The sequence below is a fragment of the Geotrypetes seraphini genome, chromosome 9 (genome assembly GCF_902459505.1).
Source record: "Geotrypetes seraphini chromosome 9, aGeoSer1.1, whole genome shotgun sequence".
Taxonomy (NCBI): domain Eukaryota; kingdom Metazoa; phylum Chordata; class Amphibia; order Gymnophiona; family Dermophiidae; genus Geotrypetes; species Geotrypetes seraphini.
In genome coordinates, this window is record NC_047092.1 from 86530734 (window position 1) to 86553330 (window position 22597).

At 43.9% G+C, this 22597-nt stretch overlaps 1 protein-coding gene across 6 annotated transcripts in view; it reads right to left on the reverse strand.

The window, feature by feature from the left end:
• Positions 1 to 22597, reverse strand: part of BRAF (B-Raf proto-oncogene, serine/threonine kinase) — a 1024017-nt gene that overhangs the window by 157731 nt on the left and 843689 nt on the right. For all 6 annotated transcript variants that reach the window (XM_033958817.1, XM_033958818.1, XM_033958821.1 and 3 more), the window contains one exon: positions 19324 to 19442. In XM_033958817.1, coding sequence (XP_033814708.1) covers positions 19324 to 19442 — 119 coding nt within the window. The remainder of the gene's footprint in view (positions 1 to 19323; positions 19443 to 22597) is intronic.

Here is a 22597-nt window from a genome sequence, read left to right on the forward strand (position 1 = left end):
GCCTAGGGGTCTTTTTTTTAAGAAAATGTGTGTCCCGATTGGCTGGTTAGACAGTGGTAGGACGCCTACCACTGCCTACAATTGGGACATCGTTTATAGAATTTGCCCCAAAGTATTCATTCACAAGAAATCTCTCATATCAATGGATCTCAAAAATTAATAAAAAAATAAAAAAAGGACTTGCTAGTTCATATCACTTACTTTTTTAATACAAATTTATGGTTTCTAAATTTCCCTAAATTGCAAACATTTTAGTGGGAGTTTTAATCACCGAGAGCACTGATGGGAGTTATGCTGAGAGAGAGAGAGAGAGAGAGAGAAAGAGAGAGCACTGATGGTTGATAAGGAAAGATTAGGTTCATACCTCGATAATCTTCCTTCTAGTAAACATACACTTTATTCCTGAACCTAAGGGTAGTCAACCTTTTCTCACAAGAACTCTTGTAGGGAGTTTCATTTGCATTCTTTTTGCTTCTCCTCTCTTACCTCTGGACTGTCCTTCAACTCCTCAGTTGGTAAAAATGCAGTCATCCCTGGAAACAGAAAAGGGAGGAGTACAGGGACTCTCCCCAAGAAACATGTTTGTTCTGCTCATATTATTAAACGTCAAAAAGACAATAAGAGGCCAGACTATTCCACCTAATATAAACAGGTGAGTGACTAAAAAAGGACTAATACAAACAAAAAAAGTCACTCCAAATGGTCTTTATCAGGAAAAGTGTACACTGATAGCTGATTTTTAGAACATATGCTCAGAAACATGAAGGCCTCACCACCCAATCATTGCATAGTTCAATACAGTGTCACAATGTTGATATATGTCTATAGTTGGATTCCACAATACCATACAGGTTATGACTTTATCAGATCATGTATGAAACTCATTATTAAACATGGCAAACATATATTATATTTTTCACTCTATAAGACGCATCTACCTATAGAGGAGGAAAAAACAAGAAAAAAAATATTCTGAACCAAATTTTGTACCCTATCTGTATTCTGTTCCCCTCTGGTGGTCTAATGGCAGGCTGGGACAGGGCACAGGGCAAGTAGGCCTAGTGGCAGGCAGGCAGAGCCCCCCGGTACCTTTTTGTAATCCCGTCAGTCCAGCACTGTATCGACAGGCGCTCCTGCCCTTCCCTCGCTGGACGGCATCCTGATCTGTTGCAGCAGACGCAAGCTTTCTGTACACATGCCTGGTCCCTTGCCGCTGCCTGAATGGCTGCTATCAGTTCTTGCGGTACTCGTGAGAACTGATGGCAGCCATTCAGGCAGCAGCGTGGGACCAGGCAGGCACACAAAAAGCTCGCACCTGCCACTCGTTGCCACAACAGATCATGATGCCCAGAAAGGGAAGGGCAGGTATGTCTACTCATACAGCACTGGACCACAGGGATTACAAAAAGTTACTGGGGAGGGGGGGAAGGGAAGTATTCGCTTCATAAGTTGCACCCTTTTTCTCACCCACTTTTTTGGGGGAAAAAAAGTGTGTCTTACGGAGTGAGAAATACAGTAACCAAATTCAAACATTTGCAATACATAAGATGGAAACCAAACAATTCATCAACTTGAGTGCAACCTGCACTACGAGTGTGGGAGATTTGTATAGATACTTCCTGGATACTTCATCATGGTAGCCCCTGCCTCTATTCTTGTTAAGGCTGGATCAAACAAGATGTCTGAATTGTCAGGTCTTTTTGAGGCAGGAAGCAGGAAAATTCACAGCTGATAGGGCGGGCTTCAGGAATAGAGTGTATGGCTACTAGATAGATGATTATCAAGGTAAGAACCTAATCTTTCCTTCTAGTATGACAGACACTCTATTCCTGAACCTGTGGGAAGTAACAGAGCAGTTCCTCAAGCTTAGGGTGGGACAGATGCGCCTGATGCCAGAATCAAAAATCCAAATGCGGAATCCTGTTTGGCTGCCACATCCACTCTGTAAAACTTTGTGAACGTATACAGAGAAGACCAAGTTGCAGCTCTACATATCTTTTCTAGGGAAACCGCAGAGGATTCCACCCACTAGGAGACAATGCCTCTCATGGAATGCACCCTCACAAAAATGGGACATTTTCCACTTCCAATATAGGCAGAAGAAATTGCCATGCGGACTCCACCTTGAAATCAGTTCTTTCGATGCTGCCCATTCTTTACAGGCTGCTCCAGCCAGCACAGATCTGACCATAGAAATTCATTTGTAACTTCTAGATTCCACAGCAAGAGTCTGCACACATCCAATGATTTTAAAACCCAATCCTGTTATCTTGAACCAGAGGGTGTGAAGGCCAGCAAGCATACTTCTTGGTTGATGTGAAAGCTGAAAATCACTTTTGGAAAAAAGATGGAAATGTGTGCATGGGCACACCTGAATCTGTAATCTTTAGAAAAGGATCTCTGCTGGACAAAACCTGAAGTTGGGACACTCTCTGAGCGGAGGTGATCACCACCGAAAACACCATGGTAAGGTCCATTAAGAAAGCTTGGTCCAGATGCTCATAGGAAGGACTCACAAGGGCACAGAGAACCAAATTAAGATTCCACGTCAGACAAGGCCATCACACAAGAGGGCAGAGCCTTAACGCACCATTCAGAAATCTGGTTACATCAGGATGTGCAGCAAGGGTGCTTTCATTGATTCTGGATCCAAAGCAGGGGAGCCCAGCTATCTCAACTCTCACAGCCAATTGCTAGGCCCTTTTCTAGATCTTCTAAATCATTCTGAATTCTGAAGGGCAATTGGGCCCTGCCTTGGTAGCCAGGGATGACAGGGAGGTTTGAGACTTTGATCCTGTTGTGGACAGACCAAGTCTGCATACCATGGGTGTCTCAGGCAGTCTCACCACTAAAGTCACTCTTCCCTGGTGCATCATGATCCTGCGCAGAAGTTGGCCTATATTGGGCCACGGAAGAAAGAAATATAGAAGACCTGCCTTTGGCCAGGGATGAACCAGGGCATCCAAACCTTCACTTCCCGGCTCGCATCTTTGACTGAAGAATCAATCCACCTTCTTGTTTGTAGCCAACACCATCAGGTTGAATGTTGGTCGCCCCCATCGAATCACTATGTAGGTGAAGGCTTCCTGGGATAAGGACCACTCCCCAAGATTCAGGGTCTTCATGCTGAAGAAATTCATTTCACATTGTTCACTCCTGCCACATTTGCCGCCGAGAGCACCAGATGGGCCTCTGCCTATTGAAACAGCATTTGAGCTTCCAAGAACAGAGGGGCACTCTTGGGGCCCCCTTGGCAATTGACATAGGTCACCGCAGTTATGTTGTCTGAGAAAACCCATACTGCTTTGTTCTACAAGGTGCTCTCTAACTCCTGGAGTGCCAGGCAGATGGCCCAAAGTTCCAAATGCTTGATTGATCACTTCCTTTGGGAAGGGTACCAGCGTCCCTGAACTGGACGTTTCTTGCAATGTGCCCCCCCAGCCATAATGGCTTACATCCATCATTAGAATCACCCTTGAAGAGATGTGGAGGGAAACCCTTCTGATGAGAGAGGATTCAACCACCAGACTGTGAAGGGCTTCTGCTGTCTAAGGAAGCTATTGGTGTAGTGCAGGGGTAGGCAATTCCAGTCCTCGAGAGTCAGAGCCAGATCAGGTTTTCAGGATATCCACAATAAATATGCATGAGATAGATTTGCATCTCAGGAGGCAGTGCATGCAAATCCATCTCATACATATTCATTGTGGACATCCTGAAAACCTGATCTGGCTCCGGCTCTCGAAGACTGGAATTGCCTACCCCTGGTATAGTTGATTCCTCTGTGTATACCATCGGGAAAGAAACATAGAAAGATGACGGCAGAAAAGGGCTACAGCCCATCAAGTCTGCCCACTCTATTGACCCACAATGTGTGAACAACTGCCCCATCAAGATGAGAATGCAACTCTGGATAAAATACAGGAAGGTTGATGGACTGGTTGAGATGAAACATCAGAACAACTTTTGGGAGTTCACAAAGAACCACCTTGTCAGGATAAAATGTAGTTTATGAGGATCCGCTACTAGCACCTAAAGTTCATCGACTCAGCGGGCTGATGTGAGAGCAATGAGGAAGACCACTTTCCAAGTGAGATGCTTGAGAGCTGAAGAAGGCAATGATTCAAATGGAGGCATCATGAGCACTGAAAGTACTACATTAAAGTCCCAAGCTGCTGTGGGAGGTTTTAGCGGTGGCTTGATATTGTGAAGACCTTTCATGAATCTAGAAATCAGAGGATGAATGGCATAAGGATTTGTTGTGTAGATGGTTGTGAAAAACGCTTATAGCACTGAGATGAACTCTCACTGAATTATAAGCGCTTCTTGGAGTGGATGCAAGTGCATCCTTGGCCAGGGGACTATGTCCATGATCGCAACTATTGACCCCAGAACCTTCAAGTATTGCCAGCCGAAAGAATGGGTTTGCTCTAAAATTCCCATATCTGATGCAGAAACATATTTTGCAGGCTTCCAGAAGGAATACTTTGTTTACCCCTGTCTTGAACCAGACTCTCAGATATTCCAGATTCTGTGTCAGTTCTAGGTGGCTCTTCCGGAAGTTGATCAACCAGTCAAGCTTTTGCAGCACTTGGATCACCTGGTGAACTGTTAGTCTGCCCTTGGATTCGCAGTGGGCTCTGATTAGCCAATCATCCAGGTACGGATGGACTTGTATGCCTGACCAGTGTAGGTGAGCTACAGCTACCACATCACCTTCATGAAGGTCCATTGCACTGTGGCCAGCCCGAATGACAAAGCAATGAACTGGAAGTGTTGCTCCAACACATGGAACTGCAAATACTTCCTGTGGTCTGGAAAAATATGAATGTGCAGGTAAGCCTCCATCATATCCAGGAAGGCAAGAAATTTGCTTGGTGCCACCGATGCATACACTAACCTTACCATCTCCATTTGTAAATGTGATATCTTGAAGGCCACATTCACAACTTTGAGGTCTAGAATCAGCCCCAGTCTTTGGAGCTCTGAAATGATCTATGGCCCGAAGGCCCCCTCCCCCCCCCGAAGAACTGTTAGTAGTGCCTGGAGGTCCAATTACCCCAACCAGACCCCCCCTAGGGGGTCAAGGTCTGCTGTTCTGCAAGTATTTTGGCTTACGGTCCTGCATACAGGCCATAAGATGATCCAGGCCTTTCCCAAAAAGTAATTAACTGTCCTTTGAATGGCAGTTTACTCGGGGACACCTTTAAGGAGGAATCTCCCATCCACTGAATGACCCCTAGCATCCTGCAAGCGGAAATGGAGTAAGCTGATGTTTTGCTCACGAGTCTGAAAAGGTCATGCAATCCACCCCAGTCATTAAATACTGGAGATCTTTGTCCACAATAGTGTGTAGATCATGATGCAACTAAAGAGTTGCAAGCTTGGGTGACAAAGGAGGCCGCCGCAGCTACTTTCAAACCTGAGGCTATGGCATCAAAGAGCTTTTTGTGTACAAAATCTAATCTGCTGTCCTTGACATTCTTCAAAACCACGTCACCTTCACTGGGAAGGGAAATATGTTTGGTGACCTGCATTACCAGTGAATCTACATTTGAGGGAACAAAAAGCTGGTTAAATGCAGCTTCCATTAATGTCTTGATATGAGGGAAAGCAAGATGTTTGTATCTTGCTGCTGCTCATAAGTGAACACTACATGGCAGAGGCCTGAGAAGCCTCTAGCTTCAATTCTGAAGGGATTCTGTGATTATCCCCATAAGCGCAGAAGGTTTAAACAGCCTACATACAGTTGGGTCCTCACCATGGTCTGGAGCCTCCCCCAAATCTGGATTCTGCCCTCCCAGGGATGCAGCAGCATCTTCTGCTATAGAGAATCTTGACTGGGAGAGCAAAGGCATTACAATAAAATCATTATCATCTGATTCATCAGGGACTGAATGTCCCTGACCTGCATATGGCACTATTGCTGGGGAACTGCTCTCTTGTGGGGAGGAACCCCTAGTACAAGCAGAGACATAATTCCAGAGGTTTACATGTGGCCCTGTTAATCATTAAATCTCAAACATCATTAATAAATTCATGTCCCTGATGACCAGACGGTCCATGTAGACTCTGTTTATCTCCTTTTTGAGGTTTCCTAGCCATATTGCAGCTGTGTTTCGCTGGGGACGCACTTGGGCTCTCCCTAGATCAAATTTGGACTTTTTTCCCATTCCTCATACTAACTGGATACTAACACCCCCCCCCCACCCAAGGGGCTAAGCCAGCAACTCCCACATAGCATGTGGAACATGGATGCTCCTTGGATTGCTATCCACCACAAATAGGGCATGAATCTGAAGTATCTTGGCCTGAGGAGTCCATCCCACCTGTTTTTAAGCATAAACAAGGTGTTTTAAGGCAGATAGAGGCTTTTAAATTAAAATTGAGAAATCCAAGATGGCTGCCGGAACAGCAATTTTAGCACCAAAAACAGTCCAGGGGAGCTAAACTGAAAAATAAAAATGAGTGATTTGGGGATTTTACTACTACTAATTATTTCTATATCGCTATCAGACATATACAGCACTGTAGAGGTAGGGGAACCTATCTCTAACCTCAGAACTCCAGCTGGGAGCTGCAAGAAAGGAAGCTGCAAAAAGCTTATAGGGAGAACCTCTGTCTCAACAAGCTTGGAATCTGGACTGCTTATGTTTTCTGACTGCCTCTTGGGCCCAATGAACCAGCCAGAGATCTCAACCCCCACCAGGTTACATGTACGCATAAAAGGGGGAGGAACAGTCAGCCCTGATCCTGGAAAACCTGCCACGGAGCCACTCAGCCTACACTCAAGTCCACTGCAGCGATGAACCTGGGCGAGCCGTGAGCCCCTGAACTGTTAGTACAGGCTGTCCAAGCAGGTACACTGGAAAACAGTCTGCCCCTTAGAAGCAGACCCTCGACCTCAAGAATTTGCACTTTTGCACAGCTAGAGCTGTTCCACAAAGTTGATCCTCTGTGGCACCGAAAAGCCTTGCAAATGGTTAGCAAAAGAAAAGACTAAATTTAAAATGAAAAGAAACATGAGCAGAAAAGACAAGCTCCTACTGTCTTTGCTTGTAGGAAGACAAATGAGGAGTTCAAGGACAACCAAGAGGTAAGGGGGGAGGAGGAAAAAGAAGGCAAATTGAGCTCCCTACAAGAGTTCTCATGAGAAGTGTTTGACTACCTACAGGTTCAGGAATACTGCCTGTTGTACAGAATTATTTTGCTCCATTAGAACATTGCAGTGCTCAAGAAAGAACTGAAATTGAACTGGAACCAGTGAAGGTAACTTATGAAGAAAAGCACTCACAAAGGAAGAGAAGAAACCTCAAGCCAATAAATTATTGCTTTTAGGGGATTCTATCATCAGAGGCATTAACATTGAAACACAAGTCAAGGAGCCTAAAATAGTTAAGTATCTCCCAGAATCTTCAGCTACTAGGAGTACCCAACAAATACTGTCTATAATTAAGGAAGAAACTAAGAAGTCTAAAGCTGATGTTATCCATCTGGGAACAAATGATCTGGCCAACTCCACACTTGCAGCTCAGAAGCCTTTCGGGAGCTTGGTGAGGGCTTGAAACCTTTTGTAAAGACTGTAGCTTTTTCAGAAGTACTGCCTTGTCGCAACCCGGGCTCCTGAACCGTGCAGTGAGCCGCTATTGCTCCCAGCGTGTTCCCTCCAACTAGGGAATCCTTCAGGCTCCCTAGGCAGCGACCTAGGGTAAATGACCACAGTAAAAGCAGGCAAGGAAATCACACACACCCAGGAAAGTCAAAAATAAAGGTAACCTTTTATTCATGACCCTGAGTCAGGTTGCTCTGATGTTGTCTGTAAGTTGTAATATTTTCCAGTACATTTGTTCAGAAACCAAAACATGCAAAACAGGGCCAACCTGGCCACAGTGGCTTCACAAACACTAGAATGAATGTTATAACAAAAATCAAAAGTAAAGAAAAACACAAAAACCAGACTTATGGCTGGACTTCAGTCTCTGCGACTCAGTCCTCTTCACCAGCCTTAAAGGATAAAGGTAGGTTCAGCAGTGCTCTCTTTCTATGGAGGAGCAGTAAAGAAAAATTCACAAGGCTCTGGTTACATGAAAATAAAACTTTTCCAAAATCAAAAGGATTCGGCTCAAAGCTAGAACTCTGGTACAGGCTGACTGCAGCTAGGAACTATACAAAACAGAGCTCCTCTGTGGCTGAGGTTCACTGCAGTAGCTTATCAGTAATTAATTAGCTTCCAGCTGTGAGGAGAGGAAAGCAAGCAGAAATGCTCCGTAGTTTGCAAATGTCCCAGCAGTTTAAAGTACCAAACAATGTGAGAGAATACCTCAGAGCCTAGCTCTGGGAAGTGAGACAATTCTGCCCACAAAATAAACTTAGTCCCAAAACTTCACAAAAACAGGTAAGCATCAACAAAGTATCATAACACCAACCTCTTAGCTGGTGTCCATGGCTTCCAACTTCTCCCTAGGAATACTTGGCATGGGTTACCAACTCTCTGACTGTCTCTCTCTGGTGGGTTCAGACACCTCTGACATATCCACCATATCACAGTCTCGTCCCAGCTCTTCAGCATTCAGCTGGGGAGTGGAGTTGTGCTGCCTTGCAGGCTTACGTTCCCAGCTTCTCTGCTCCTCCCCCTCTCTGGGTCCCAGCTGCCTCGTTTTAACAGGCTCCAAATCACCCCTCCCTGCTCTAAAGAGGGGAAGGGAGAAAGCTCCCTCTGCAGCTGTGACTGGACACATGACAGCTTCCTACTAGGTCTCTGCCTTTCTGGGAGATGTAGTTTCCTGTACCCTGAGGTCTTATGAGCTCTAACAGCAGGCTTAGAAGAGTAACCTGCAGCTGGTCTATACTCTCCCTGGCCGTCACTGTCTGACTCAACAATCTCGGTGCAATGGAGGTCAGCGCTCTCACACTCAGCAAAGCCAACCTGATCAGCTCTCCTGCATAGGGGCTTCCTGCTCTTCCTAGTTAATCCTGTGATGAAGCTAGGAGGAGAGCTAGATTTGTCACAATCCCCCCACCCTTAAAAGCTGACTGTCTCTTGTACCTTGGGGACTCCCCGTATTCTCTCAACCATACACCTCATCAATGACGTTTCTTATTTTTACTTTTCTTTCCTGTGGAATGCGTGGATTCAGGCCCCTATGGGCTCCCCCTCCAGGCTGACTGGGACATAAGTGGGGAAAACATGCTGCCCACTGTTGGGCCGAGAGTACCACCTCTTCCACCGTAGGCAGGTCTAACGGGAACTGTTCATCTTCACCCCCCCCCCCCCCCGGTCTGTCCTGTCCTCAGCCCTCGCCATTATGTTCCTACTTTCCTTTTCCAGTCCCTGTGTACTGGATGGAGGATCCTGAAAATCCTCGGGCCAATGTAGAACTGGTATTTGGGTAGGCTCTACCTGTCTACCTACCTCCCTTTGGTTCTATCTTCCACATTCTCTACCCTCTGGGCTAGGGCTGCTACAGCCTCTGACATTTCTTTTATGCCATCATCCTTTACCTGCCCCACTTAGGCCTGTACATCTCTCAATGCACTTTCCAATTTACTTAACTGGGATTTATACTGTCCCAACTGGGTTTCGAAGGTCTGACTTTGCTTCACCCATTTACTCGTTTCTACCTCCTTATCTTTCCATTGTCCTGTCAAGGTTTCTACGATCTTTCTTAAATCTTTTTGGTGTTGCTGACTTCCAGACACCTGCTCTCCCACCTGGGAAAGTTGTTCAGATACCTCCGCTAAGGCCTTACTAAAGGGCTCAGCCTGTTGCTGATTCTGTTCCAAAACTTCCTGTTTCATGTCTTTACTATGGGTCTCTTTATCTTTTATTAAGATTCTTATTTCTCCCCTTAAACCTTCCACCTCCTTCCTCAACTCGGCCCCCTCCCTTTGTTCTAAGCTGGGTGGCCTACTGGAACTGGGTGGGTTACAGGGATTAATGTTTCAGAACCCCTGAACCTTTTCTGTTGCTTGATCTATGGCCTATTGGGGGTCCCCTTCCTTCCGAGGACCCAAAGCCTTTAGCCCCTCTCTTCATATCATAGAAGCGAACCCATTTTTCCAGTTTCGCTGCCCAGATACGTTCACATATCGTTTGTGCTATACAATCCCCAATCCGGACTTGGTATGGTACATTCCCATGGTTGACTAAAAGGACTGCCACATTTCCCCGATAATCTGGGTCAATGACGCCTACCGCTACCTCAACAGAGTTCCTGGATGCAGGATGCAATTCTCAAGTAGGACCCCAGAGGAGGAGAAACCTGTAAATCAGTATTTACTAGTGACCTTCCATTCCCAGGAATCAGTTGCTCCTGAGCAGCATATAAATCATACCCTGCAGGTCGCCCATAAGCTCATGTAGGGGCCTTCGCTCTTTCTGACATAGGTACCCATCTGATAGTAGGTTGCCACCCCCTCTTCTGCCTTCTGAACTGCTGATCCCTTGCCTTCCTTGGTTCATTAGGAGCGAACTGCCTTTGCCTAGACCATATTCCCAAAACCTGTTTATCCATACACTGGGGTCTCTTCTTTTCCTTGTATTGAACAGGGACCTTCTGAGCACCCCGACCTTGGTCCTAAGCCAATCCTGACCTAAAATTAGGGAATGAGGAATGTTTGGGGCAATAGCTACCTTTAGCTTAATCACCTCTTCCCCCACCTGCAACCTCACAAGATGTCGAGATATTCCTTCACATCACCATGCACACACCAGACATTTACTTTATCCATTCCCACCCCCTCTGGTTCAGCACTGCTGACTTGCTGCCAAAGCTTCTGGCTCATGACACTCTGTTCCGCCCCTGTTTCAATCAGAGCAGACACCGTTCTATCAGACACCCTCACTTTCTAGTAATACTCCCCATGCGCTCCTTGCTTTACCTCACAAGCTATAGTGAAGTCCCTCCTCTCTTTACATTCTCTCTGTTGGTGACCTTTTCCCCCACACCTAAAACAATAGATGGGGGCAGAGATAAAGGGTTTCTTTGTGCACATACCTGATGTACTCAGGATGGGGTTAGGGGTTACTTTCTTCGCAGGACCCTAAGAATCAAGATAGGCCTCAGCTATAATCAAAGATCAATTAAGCTCCTGATAACCTTGCTTACGGTTCCAATTCCTTAAGTTCTGGGGCATGGCTTCTAAGAATTGTTCCCTTAGAACTTCCATAAACAAAGCTCGGGGGTCCCCTAGGAATGGTTGTAGCCACCTCTCTGCCAATTTGGTCATAAAGGTGGAGGAGTAAAGATCAATATCCAAGCAACTGAAATGCAAGGGACCTGGGGAGAGGAAGAAGCGATATGGATCGCACTGAAAAGAGAAGATGGAACTTCTATCTACGTGGGTGTAGTCTACAGACCTCCGACTCAATCGCAGCATATTGATAAAGATCTGATTATGGATATCTAAAAGTTTGGGAAGAAAGATGAGATGCTGCTGTTGGGAGATTTCAACCTGCTGGATGCAGACTGGAAAGTTCCATCTGCGGAATCGGAAAGAAGTAGGGAGATTGTGGATGCCTTTCAAGAGGCTCTGCTCAGACAAATGGTGACGGAACACGAGGGAAAAAGCAATATTGGATTTGGTCCTCACAAAGGGGGAGAGTATCTCTAATGTTCGAGTGGGTGCTCACCTAGGAAGTAGCGATCATCAAGCAGTTTGATTTGATATAACAGCTAAAGTGGAGAGTGACTGCACAAAACTTAAAAGTCCTAGATTTCAAATGTACGGACTTTAATAAAATGGGAGAGTACCTGAAGAAAGAACTGTTTGGATGGGAGGAAAAACAGTGGTCTAAGCTGAAAGGAGCAATAAAAATGACTAAGGACCATTATATGAAGAAAATAAATATAAACAAGAGAAAAAGGAAACCGATATGGTTCTCCAAACTAGTAGCGGGGAAAATAAAGGCAAAAGAGTTGGTGTTCCTGAAATATTAAAAAAATCCAATTAGAGAGTAAAGAAAGGACTACCGGGCGAAACTGAAAGAAGCCAAGAGAGAGATATGTCTGGCGGAAGAGCAAGTGGCTAAAAAAGTAAAAAAGGGAGATAAATTTTTTTTCAGATACATTAGTAAAAGGAGGAAGATGAAAAATGGAATTGCTAAACTAAAAGATGCTAGGAACCGATATGTGGAGAGTAATGAAGAAAAAGCAAACGTGCTAAACAAATACTTCTGCTCTGTGTTCACGGAAGAAAATCCTGGAGAAGGACTGAGGTTGTCTGGCAAAGTTACACAAGCAAATGGAGTAGATTCTGCGCCATTCACGGAAGAAAGTGTTTATGAACAACTTGAAAAACTGAAGATGGACAAAGCGATAGGACCGAACAGGATCCATCCCAGGATACTGGGGGAATACAGAGAGGTTCTGGCAGGTCCTATTAAAGACTTGTTCAACAAATCTCTTGAGATGGGAGTGATTTCTGGGGATTGGAAAAGAGTGGATGTGGTCCCTATTCACAAAAGTGGTCACAGAGATGAAGCGGGAAACTGCAGGCCGGTAAGCCACACTTCGGTTGTTGGAAAAATAATAGAAGTGTTGCTGAAAGAAAAGATAGCGAACTTCCTAGAATCTAATGGATTACAGGATCCGAGGCAACATGGCTTTACTAAAGGTAAATCGTGCCAAGCGAACCTGATTGAATTTTTTGATTGGGTGACCGGAGAACTGGATCGAGGACATATGCTAGATGTCATTTACTTGGATTACAGGAAAGCCTTTGACACGGTTCCTCATAAGAGGCTCTTGAACAAACTAGAAGGGCTGAAGTTAGGACCCAGGTGGTGAACTGGATTAGAAACTGGTTGTCGGACAGATGCCAAAGGGTGGTGGTGAATGGAAGTCGCTCGGAGGAAGGAAAGATGAGTAGTTGAGTCTCAGGGTTTGGTGCTGGGGCTGATCCTACTCAATATGTTTGTGAGTTATATTGCTGAAGAGTTAGAAGGATAATTTTGCCTTTTTGCGGATGATACCAAGATTTGTAACAGTAGATACTGAGGAGGGAGTGGAAAACATGAAAAAGAATCTACAAAAGTTAGAGAAATGGTCTAATATCTGGCAACTAAAATTCAATGCAAAGAAATGCATTTGGGGATTAATAATCGGAAAGAACCATATATGCTGTGAGGTGAGAGGCTGATATGCACGGATGGGGAGAGGGACTTTGGGGTGGATAGTATCTGAAGATCTAAAGGCGAAAAAACAGTGCAGCAAGGCAGTGGCTGCTGTCAGAAGGATGCTGGGCTGTATAAAGAGAGGCATAACCAGTAGAAGAAAGAAGGTGTTGATGCCACCGTACAAGTCATTGGTGAGGCCCCACTTGGAGTATTGTGTTCCGTTTTGGAGACTGTATCTAGCGAAGGACATAAGAAGACTTGAAGTGGTCCAGAGGTTGACAAAAAAGATAGGAGGTTTGTGCCAAAAGATGTATGAGGAGAGACTGGAAGCCCTGAATATGTATACCCTAGAAGAAAGGAGGGACAGGTGAGATATGATTCAGACGTTTAAATACTTGAAAGGTATTAATATAGAACAAAATCTTTTCCAGAGAAAGGAAAATGGTAAAACCAGAGAACATAGTTTGAGGTTTAGGGTGGTAGACTCAAGAGCAATGTAAGGAAGTTCTTTTTTATGGAGAGGGTGGTGGATGCCTGGAATGTGCTCCCGAGAAATGTGGTGGAGAGGAAAACAGTGACAGAGTTCAAAAAATCATGGGATGAACACAGAGGATCTAGAATCAGAAAATAATAGTAAACAGTGAAGAACTAGGGCCAGTACTAGGCAGACTTGTATGGTCTGTGTCTGTATATGGTCATTTGGTTGAAGATGGGGAGGGCGTCAATGGCTGGAATGGTGTAGATGTGCTGGAGTGAGCTTTGACAGAGACTTCTTTAGTTGGAACCTAAGAACAGTACCGGGCAGAGCTTTGGATTCTTGCCCAGAAATAGCTAAGAAGAAAAAAAAAATTTTTTTGATTAAATCAGGTTGGGCAGACTGGATGGACCATTCGGGTCTTCATCTGCAGTCATCTAATATGATACTATGTTAACTATATCACAAAATATTTTTCCTGTATTGTGACTCACTATGAAGAACATATTTTAAGTATTTTTCAATATTCTATAGGCACTCTATATCTCAGGGCTAAACTAAAAAAATTTTGATAGTTCTATTTTGATGTCAATACTTATCAGTATGCCATAGAGAAGCATTTTCAATTGGACATCTGTATGAGTTTGGACATTTTGGAAAAGACAACCAAAAATCCAGTAGAGAAAATGTCCATTTTCAAAACCACAAGACGTTTTATCTTTTTTTGAAAATGATCTATCCAGACATTTTGGTCATTTTCGAATACAAAAACCTGCAAACCAAAAATGCACAAAAACAAACCATTGGGATGTACAAACAGCTAGCATTCTTAGCAAAGTGGCCACACAGATATCTGAGCAGAACAGAGATTTAGGCTAGAAAATTGTCCATGTGCCACTTTATTCCATTTGTTGAATACACTGCACAACAAAGTTTTTGCTTCCTGAACACTGCTGGGTGTTTCTTATAGAATTTTGGGTGCTGATCATGAATATTACATCAAAAATTACCCATCACGTACCATTTCAGAGAAATCTTCAATTTTGTCGTGATTTTTTCTTATATTTGGATGCAAACAATTTTTTCTCCCATAAGTGTCTTATCAACAACGGTTTGTGCCGCCTGGGTATGTCCATGCATAAAATCTAGCCAGGTTGGAAGCTGTTTTATGGAAGATGACATCCTGGGCATGTCTGGGCAGGTCTGAACGAGCTTGCGCTGTCTCACCATGCTATAATGGTGGCTTCCATACACCGATCCTGCTCATTTGGTTAATATAGATAGTCCGTGTGTGTATATAGTATCAGTATAGTAAAGTATAGTAGTATAGTAGCTGTAGCAATATAACAGTAAGTAAGCTTGATGCTATAGACGTTTTGGTGTCGGGCAATATGTCTCGTCGGTGTCGTAACAGCCGCGACAAATTCTGCTATATCTGTGGGGAATATACACTTACGCCTCAGAGACGTTCGATGACTGCCCTTGTAAAGAAAGCCTATCATCTGTATTTTGGCTGCAAAATAGGTGATCAAGACAAGCAATGGGCGCCTCACATTTGCTGTGCGACATGTGCTGTTAGTCTGAGAGCCTGGCTCAGAGGTACTCGAAAGACGATGCCATTTGCTGTTCCGATGATATGGCGAGAACAGAAAGACCATGTGACGGACTGTTATTTCTGTTTGACTAATGTGTCTGGTTTCTCTGCCAAAAACAAGAAGTCAATTGAATATCCTAATCTGCCTTCAGCAATGAGACCCATGCCACATGATGACAGTCTTCCAGTTCCGAAACCACCAGAGGATTGGACCTTAGACGAACCAGATGAAGAAACTGCAGTGCAGGGTTCTAACAGTGACATTGACCCGGATTTTGAACCATCCTCATCAGGCGATCCACATCTGATAACACAGTCCGAATTGAACGATTTGGTCAGAGATTTGGGTCTGTCAAAAGCAAAAGCTGAGCTGCTAGGTTCGAGACTGCAGGAATGGTGTTTGCTATCACCAGGTACGAAAATTTCTGTGTTTCGAGACCGGCATCATGATATAACCAAATTTTTTGCACAAGTCGACAGTCTCTGTTTCTGTTGTGACATTGAAGGATTGTTCTCGGTCTTTGGTTGTGATCACAACCCGGAAGAGTGGCGTCTTTTCATTGATTCGTCAATGTTAAGCCTGAAAGCTGTTCTGTTGCACAATGGCAACGTTTATCCTTCAGTACCTGTTGGCTATGCAGCACATATGAAAGAAACATATGAGAATATGGAAATGTTACTAAAGTATGTCCAGTATACCAGGTATAACTGGAATATCTGTGGAGACCTCAAAGTCGTTGCTCTGTTACTAGGACTGCAGCTTGGCTATACAAAGTACTGCTGTTTCATCTGCGAATGGGACAGCCGAGACAGAGAGTCGCACTATTCTAGAAAGAACTGGCCACTCCGTAAAAAGTTAGTTCCAGGACAGAAAAATGTAGCACATGAATCGCTTGTTGACCCGACAAAGATATTTTTGCCTCCTCTTCACATTAAACTGGGACTCATGAAGAATTTTGTGAAAGCAATGAACAAGGAAGGGGAAGGTTTTCGTTATTTAAGACAGATGTTCCCAAGAATAACTGATGCCAAGATCAAAGAGGGTATTTTTGTTGGCCCCCAGATCAGACATGTTATGAGTGACAAGCGATTTGAAGATCTGTTAGTTGGGCCGGAAAAAATTGGCTGGAAAGCCTTGAAAGACGTTGTTGACAATTTTCTGGGCAATTACAGAGCCCCAAACTACATTCAGCTGGTAGACAAACTTCTCAAAGCATACAAGAGAATGAAGTGCAATATGTCACTCAAGATTCATTTCCTCCATTCACACTTGGACTTCTTCCCCGCAAATCTCGGTGCTGTGAGTGACGAGCACGGTGAAAGGTTTCATCAAGACATAGCTATGATGGAGAAACGATACCAGGGCAATTGGAATCCGTCAATGCTTGCCGACTATTGTTGGATGCTACAACGTGATGCACCAGACACTGAATATAAAAGAAACTCGGGAGCAAAACACTTTTAATTCTGTTTCATTTAGTCGCTTGTGCGAAACGTAAACTTGACTATATATTTTATTGTCAGTAAACATAAAAATGTCTATTTCTCATAGTTCTTACGTGATGCAGTAAAACCAAAACCATATTTGAGCATACCAAGTTGGTACCTGTCATAATCACCAAAAACTTTTCAGGAATCAAGACTTAACCAAAAAATTGTTGTGCAGTGATATCTTTCTGTTTTAAAAATGAACCCCTTAGTGAATTACAGTATATATCAGATTTAAAAAAAATGAAACAATGAAATTAAATACATTGATTTTGTATAAATGATACAAATGTTTTCATAATCAAAATAGAAATTCATGTCAGGCTGTACATGAAATTTCAGATTTTCAGGCCATCCAGAAAATGCCATTTACACGTTGATTACTGATTAGTTTAAGTTTACAGATTCATTTTGGTTCTCTGCAAAATATTAGTTCAACATTGCAAAATATGAAGTATGAATAATACATTTAAAAAAAATAATAAATAATGACTGAGTCAACACTCTACAAAAATCAGTAAGGGCTCCTTTTACAAAGGTGCGCTAGCGATTTAATGTGCATAATACCACGCGCTAAACCGCCGGCCGTGCTAGCCGTTACCGCCGCCTCTTGAGCAGGCGGTAGTTTATAGGCCAGCACGGGGGTTAGCGCATGATGAATAGTCGCGCGCGTTAACCCTGCTAGCGTGGCTTAATAAAAGGAGTCCTAAATGAAAATTAATTTAACAGCATGGAAGGACAGGGTATGTTCTGTTCATAGACCAGGTCACACTGATGGATCATAATTTGCTTTCAGCACGGACATAAAATACCATATATACTCGAATATAAACCAAGGTAATCCTTTTCCCCCCAAAAGGAGGAAAGGTTGACTAGAATATTAAACTGAAGTTAGAAATCTGGGCATGAGCGTCATTTGTCAGGGATCATGCCATAAGTAATCACTAATTTTTCAGCTGGGGCTGTTTCAAGTCCAAAAAAGCTGAAAGAGAGCCAACAAATATTTTTCTACTTGGGGCCTCAACACCAACCTAAGTTTCTGGACTTCTATCCTTGGCAGAAAACCTGGGCTCAGTCACACATGCAGAAAACATTAAAAAATAATAAGCCCCAAAACTTTTTCAAATACAAGCCCACAAACAAAACCCTAATATACCAGACTATGCACACAGTACACCACAAAAGAAATAGAAAGAAATGCATTTTTCCTGAACAATTCAAAATATAAAAACAATAGATGAAAACTTTCAAAATTGACATATTTCAATCACTAAATTGAAAATAAAAATATTTTTCCTACCTTTGTTATCTGGCAATTTTATTTTTCTGGTCTTTTTGTTCTTGTGCTTTTAATGCTGTTTCCAAGGCCTCCTTATGCATTTGCTTTTTTTCTTCTTCACTTTTTATACTACATCCTTCTTTGACACTGATTTTCATATTCAGTTTTCTTCCATTTTTCTGCTTCCATCTGACCATCTCTTCCCCTTCTCTCCATCCATGTGCCAACATCTCTTTCCTATCCCCTCTATCCATGTGCCCCTGTTCCTCTTCTCTCTGCCCCTCCCATTCAGCATTACTCCCATCTTCCTCCCTTCCTCTTCACCACACCCCCTTGGTTCCACCAAATGTTCTTCCACCCGGTTCTGAAGTCCCTCTCACCGGTGACAAAGAGGTCACCGGCATGCAATCGATTCTCTTGCACTGCCCGCTGGCCTCCTCTGAACCATTCCTTTGCTGCGGTTCACCCAAGCAAAACAGGGAGTTGTTTCAGAGAGGAGTGGACCGCAGCAAAAGAAAAGTACAAAGAAGGCCACCGGCAGTACTGGAGAATCAAAGAACAGTGGCTTAGGCACTCCTATCCTCCACTACCTGCTCTCCCCTGTACCAAACCGACATTGCACTTACAGGACAGATGCTCTGGAAATCATTGCTGATGCTCTGTGCTGGTGAAGGGTCTTGAGCATCTGCGCATGCATAAGGCTTGCTGAACTTTCAAAAATCCCAGAGAGGGTGGGAGCCAACAGGCCTTGAGCCAGCACAGACACTCAAGGCCCTTCAGCCCAGTCCAGAGTGCTGGTGTCGACTTCCAGAGCATCGGGAGTGTAAGTGCGATGTCAGTTTGGGGCAGGGAGGGAGCGGATAGTGGAGGACAGGCATATCAATCATCGGGGGGGGGGGGGGGGGGGGAGAGTCGAGAGATAGCAAATGTGAGTCATCGGAGGGGGGAAGTTTGATAAGAGTGCTGGTCATCAGGGGGAAGGATGGAAGCTTGCAGTGCCAGACATCAAGGGTGGGGTGGAAGATAACAGCATTAGTCAGCGGGTGGGAAGGGGAGGAAAAAAGCACCATCATTGGAAGGTGGCTCGAATATAAACCAAGAACCCCATTTTTGGGTCATTTTTTGGCCCAAAAATCTCGGTTTATATTTGAGTATATACGGTAATAATATATCTCTGTATACCACCAGCTCATAACTTTTGGATATACTTGGACACTAACTCACTGGCACTTTTATATGTCAGCAATAAAGGAAGATTTAAGTGACAAGACACTGCCATGGATAAAAGTCATAGGCTGAGAGCAAACATATGCAAATTGTATCTTCAAAGCTGGAAGAAAAAAGAAAACATGTTTTCCCCCTATGATACTGACCATCCATAGAATGGATCCTGATAATTGTTCAAACTGATGAGATCCACTCCATCGAGATTTCACTGTAGCAAGACCAAAATCTCCAATTTTAACTGTAAGATCTTCATGAAGAAATATATCTGATGGAGGAGATATAAAGGAAAATAGAAGGTTCCAAACCTTTCTGTTTCAGTATCACTGTTGCTTCCATGAATATATAAATACAGACAAATTCCTCTTGCATATATTTTGAATGTGTAAACATTTTAGAGGCATACATGATTTTATTCATGCTAGGGTACATAAGAACATAAGAATAGCCATACTGAATTAGATCAGTATACATCTAGCCCAGTATCAGTTTCCAACAGTGGCTAATCCAGGCCACAAGTACCTGGCAGAAACCCCAAAAAGTGGATATTCAATCAGAGATAAGAGAATGGTAATTAATGGAATTCATTCGGCGAAAAGAAGGGGGAGTAGTGAATCAATGCTGGGGCTGATTCTATTCAATATAGTTGTGAGTGACATTGCTGAAGAATTACAAGGTAAAATTTGCCCTTTTGTAGCTAATACCAAAATTTGCAAGTGGATGCCCCAGAGGGAGTGGACAACATGAAAAGTAATTTGCAAAAGTTAGAAGAATGGTCTAATGTTTGGCAGTTAAAATTTAATACGAAGAAGTTCAGAGCCATATGTGATAGGAAGCAAAGGCAGTGGAACGCTTTTTTATTTGGGAGGGCCTGCAAGCTCCGCCCCAGACCCTGCCCCCATAATAGTACTAATTGTAATACCATTTTTTCCATTCATTTTTCATACAGTATATACACCCAATATAATTTTATTAACAATACATAATGGTTAACTATAAAATTAAACTACACAAAGCATACTGTACGTATGCTTCTCAACATTCATTCTTACCAAAACACAGATAACCCCTATGCAAATATGGGACCATAAACTAAAAGTACTAATATATACAAACAAAATCCTAAGATGCAAGACTGCATGCAGTGCAACCTCAGAGAAATAGAAACAAATGCATTTCTTCCTGAACAGTGCAAAATATAGACAGCAGATGTAATTTCTCAAAACTGACATAATTCAATTACTAAATTTAAAATAAAATCATTTCCCCCTACCTTTGTTGACTGGTGATTTTGGTTTTCAAACTATCTTTCCCAGTCTCTGGCTGCACTTCTTTTTGTCTGTGCTCGTAACTGTGCATCCATGGCCACTTTATCCATTTGCTGTTTTTTTCTCCTTCTCTTCACTTTTTCTCTCCTTCATCTTTAGCATTAACTTTTAACATTCAACTTTCTTCCATTTTTCTGCTTTCTTCTCAAAATCTACTTTTCCATGCCTTCCCTTTCCATCTATCCATGTGTACCATCTCCTCCCTTTTTCTTCTCCCATCTATCCAAAAGAAGCATTTCTTCTTATCTCTTCCCTGCCACACCCATTGCTGTGTACTATCTCCTCCCTCTGTCTCCCCTTCCCCTCCATCCCTATGCACCATCTCATCCCTCTCCCATGGTCAGACATCTCTGTCTTCCCCCTTCCCCCCTCATATGGTTTGGCATCTTTCTCCTCTCCTTCCCATAGCCTAGAATCTCTCTCCTCTCCCATGGTCTGGCATCTCTCTTTCCTTTCCTCCTTCTTCCCAAGGTCTAACATCTCTCTCCTCTCCTTTCTGCCATCTGGCATCTCTCTCTCTCCCCTCCTTCCCATTCCAGTGGTCTGAAATTTCTCCCTTCTTTGAGTCATTTCTCCCTCTCTCCTCTCCAACACTATTCATATCCAACAATTGTCCTCTTTCTTCCTTTCTCCATATACATCATCTCTCTTTCCCTCTCATGCCACACACCTATGTCCAACAATTCTTCATTCCTTTTCACTTCCCCATCAGCAGCATTTATTTCTCTCCCTTCCCACTACCCTACATTTGCAGCATCTCTTTTCCTCCTTTCCTAATCCCCTCAGCCCATGCATTTGTCCTTCCCAACCCTCTCCCAGTACGTGCAGTATTTGTCTTTCCCAACCCCCTGAGCATCTGTAACTCCCTGCCTTCCCAACTCCCTACCCTCAGCCCCAGCCTGTGGCATGTATAATGTTATTTCCTTCCCCCCCTAGTGGGACCCTGCCACCCAACCTCTTTCTTTGGGCTTTCAACTCTCGACTCCATGACTCCCAAACTCTCCCACACACCATCCTCCTCCCCAGAGTTTGTTTTTTAAAATCTTCGGGCAGCGTCAACAAAATCAGTCTTGCTGTCGATCTGCCCTGGAAGTCTTCTTTCAGCAGCAGTTTGCCTATGCAGAAACAGGAAATCGCTGCTGAAAGTGAAAGAGAAGGCTTCTGGAGCAGACCGATGGCAAGTTGCTGATCTCGTCAATGCTGCCTGAAGATTTAAAAAACCAAACACCGGGGAGGAGGTAGGTGTGTGGGAGAGTTTGGGAGTCGGGAGTCAAGAGTTGAAAGCCAAAGAAAGAGGTCGTGCAGCAGGGTCCTGCTAGAGGGGGAAGGAAGGAAAAGCACAGTTACTTACCGTAACAGGTGTTATCCAGGGACAGCAGGCATATATTCTCACATGTGGGTGACGTCATCTACGGAGCCCCAGCGCGGACAGCTTTTCAAGCAAACTTGATTGAAGTTTCAAGTTTGCACACTGCACCACGCATGTGCTAGCCTTCTTGCCCACTAGAGGGCGCATCCCCACCTCGTGGTCCTCAGTTCCATATCAAGCAAGATAAAAGCCATCCCCGGGGAGGAAATGGGAGGTGAACGTATGAACCGAAGACCAAGTGGCAGCTTTACAAATCTCCTCCATAGGCGTGGATCGGAGGAAAGCAACCGAAGCTGCCATCGCTCGGACCTTATGCCCCGTGACTCGACCCGAAAGCGGGAGATCAGCCCGAGCGTAGCAAAAGGAAATACAAGCAGCTAACCAGTTTGACAAGGTGCGCTTTGAAACCGGGTGTCCTAAACGATTAGGGTCAAAGGACAAAAACAATTGAGGAACCTTCCGATAAGACTTGGAACGTTGAAGATAAAAAGCCAACGCTCTCTTACAGTCAAGCGTATGAAGCGCCGCCTCACCAGGATGAGAGTGGGGCTTCGGAAAAAATACTGGAAGGACAATGGACTGATTGAGGTGGAAATCAGACACAACCTTAGGCAAAAATTTAGGATGGGTGCGAAGAACCACCTTATCATGATGAAACACCGTGAAAGGAGGATCCGCCACCAAGGACTGCAGTTCACTAATCCGACGAGCGGACGTGAGCGCAAT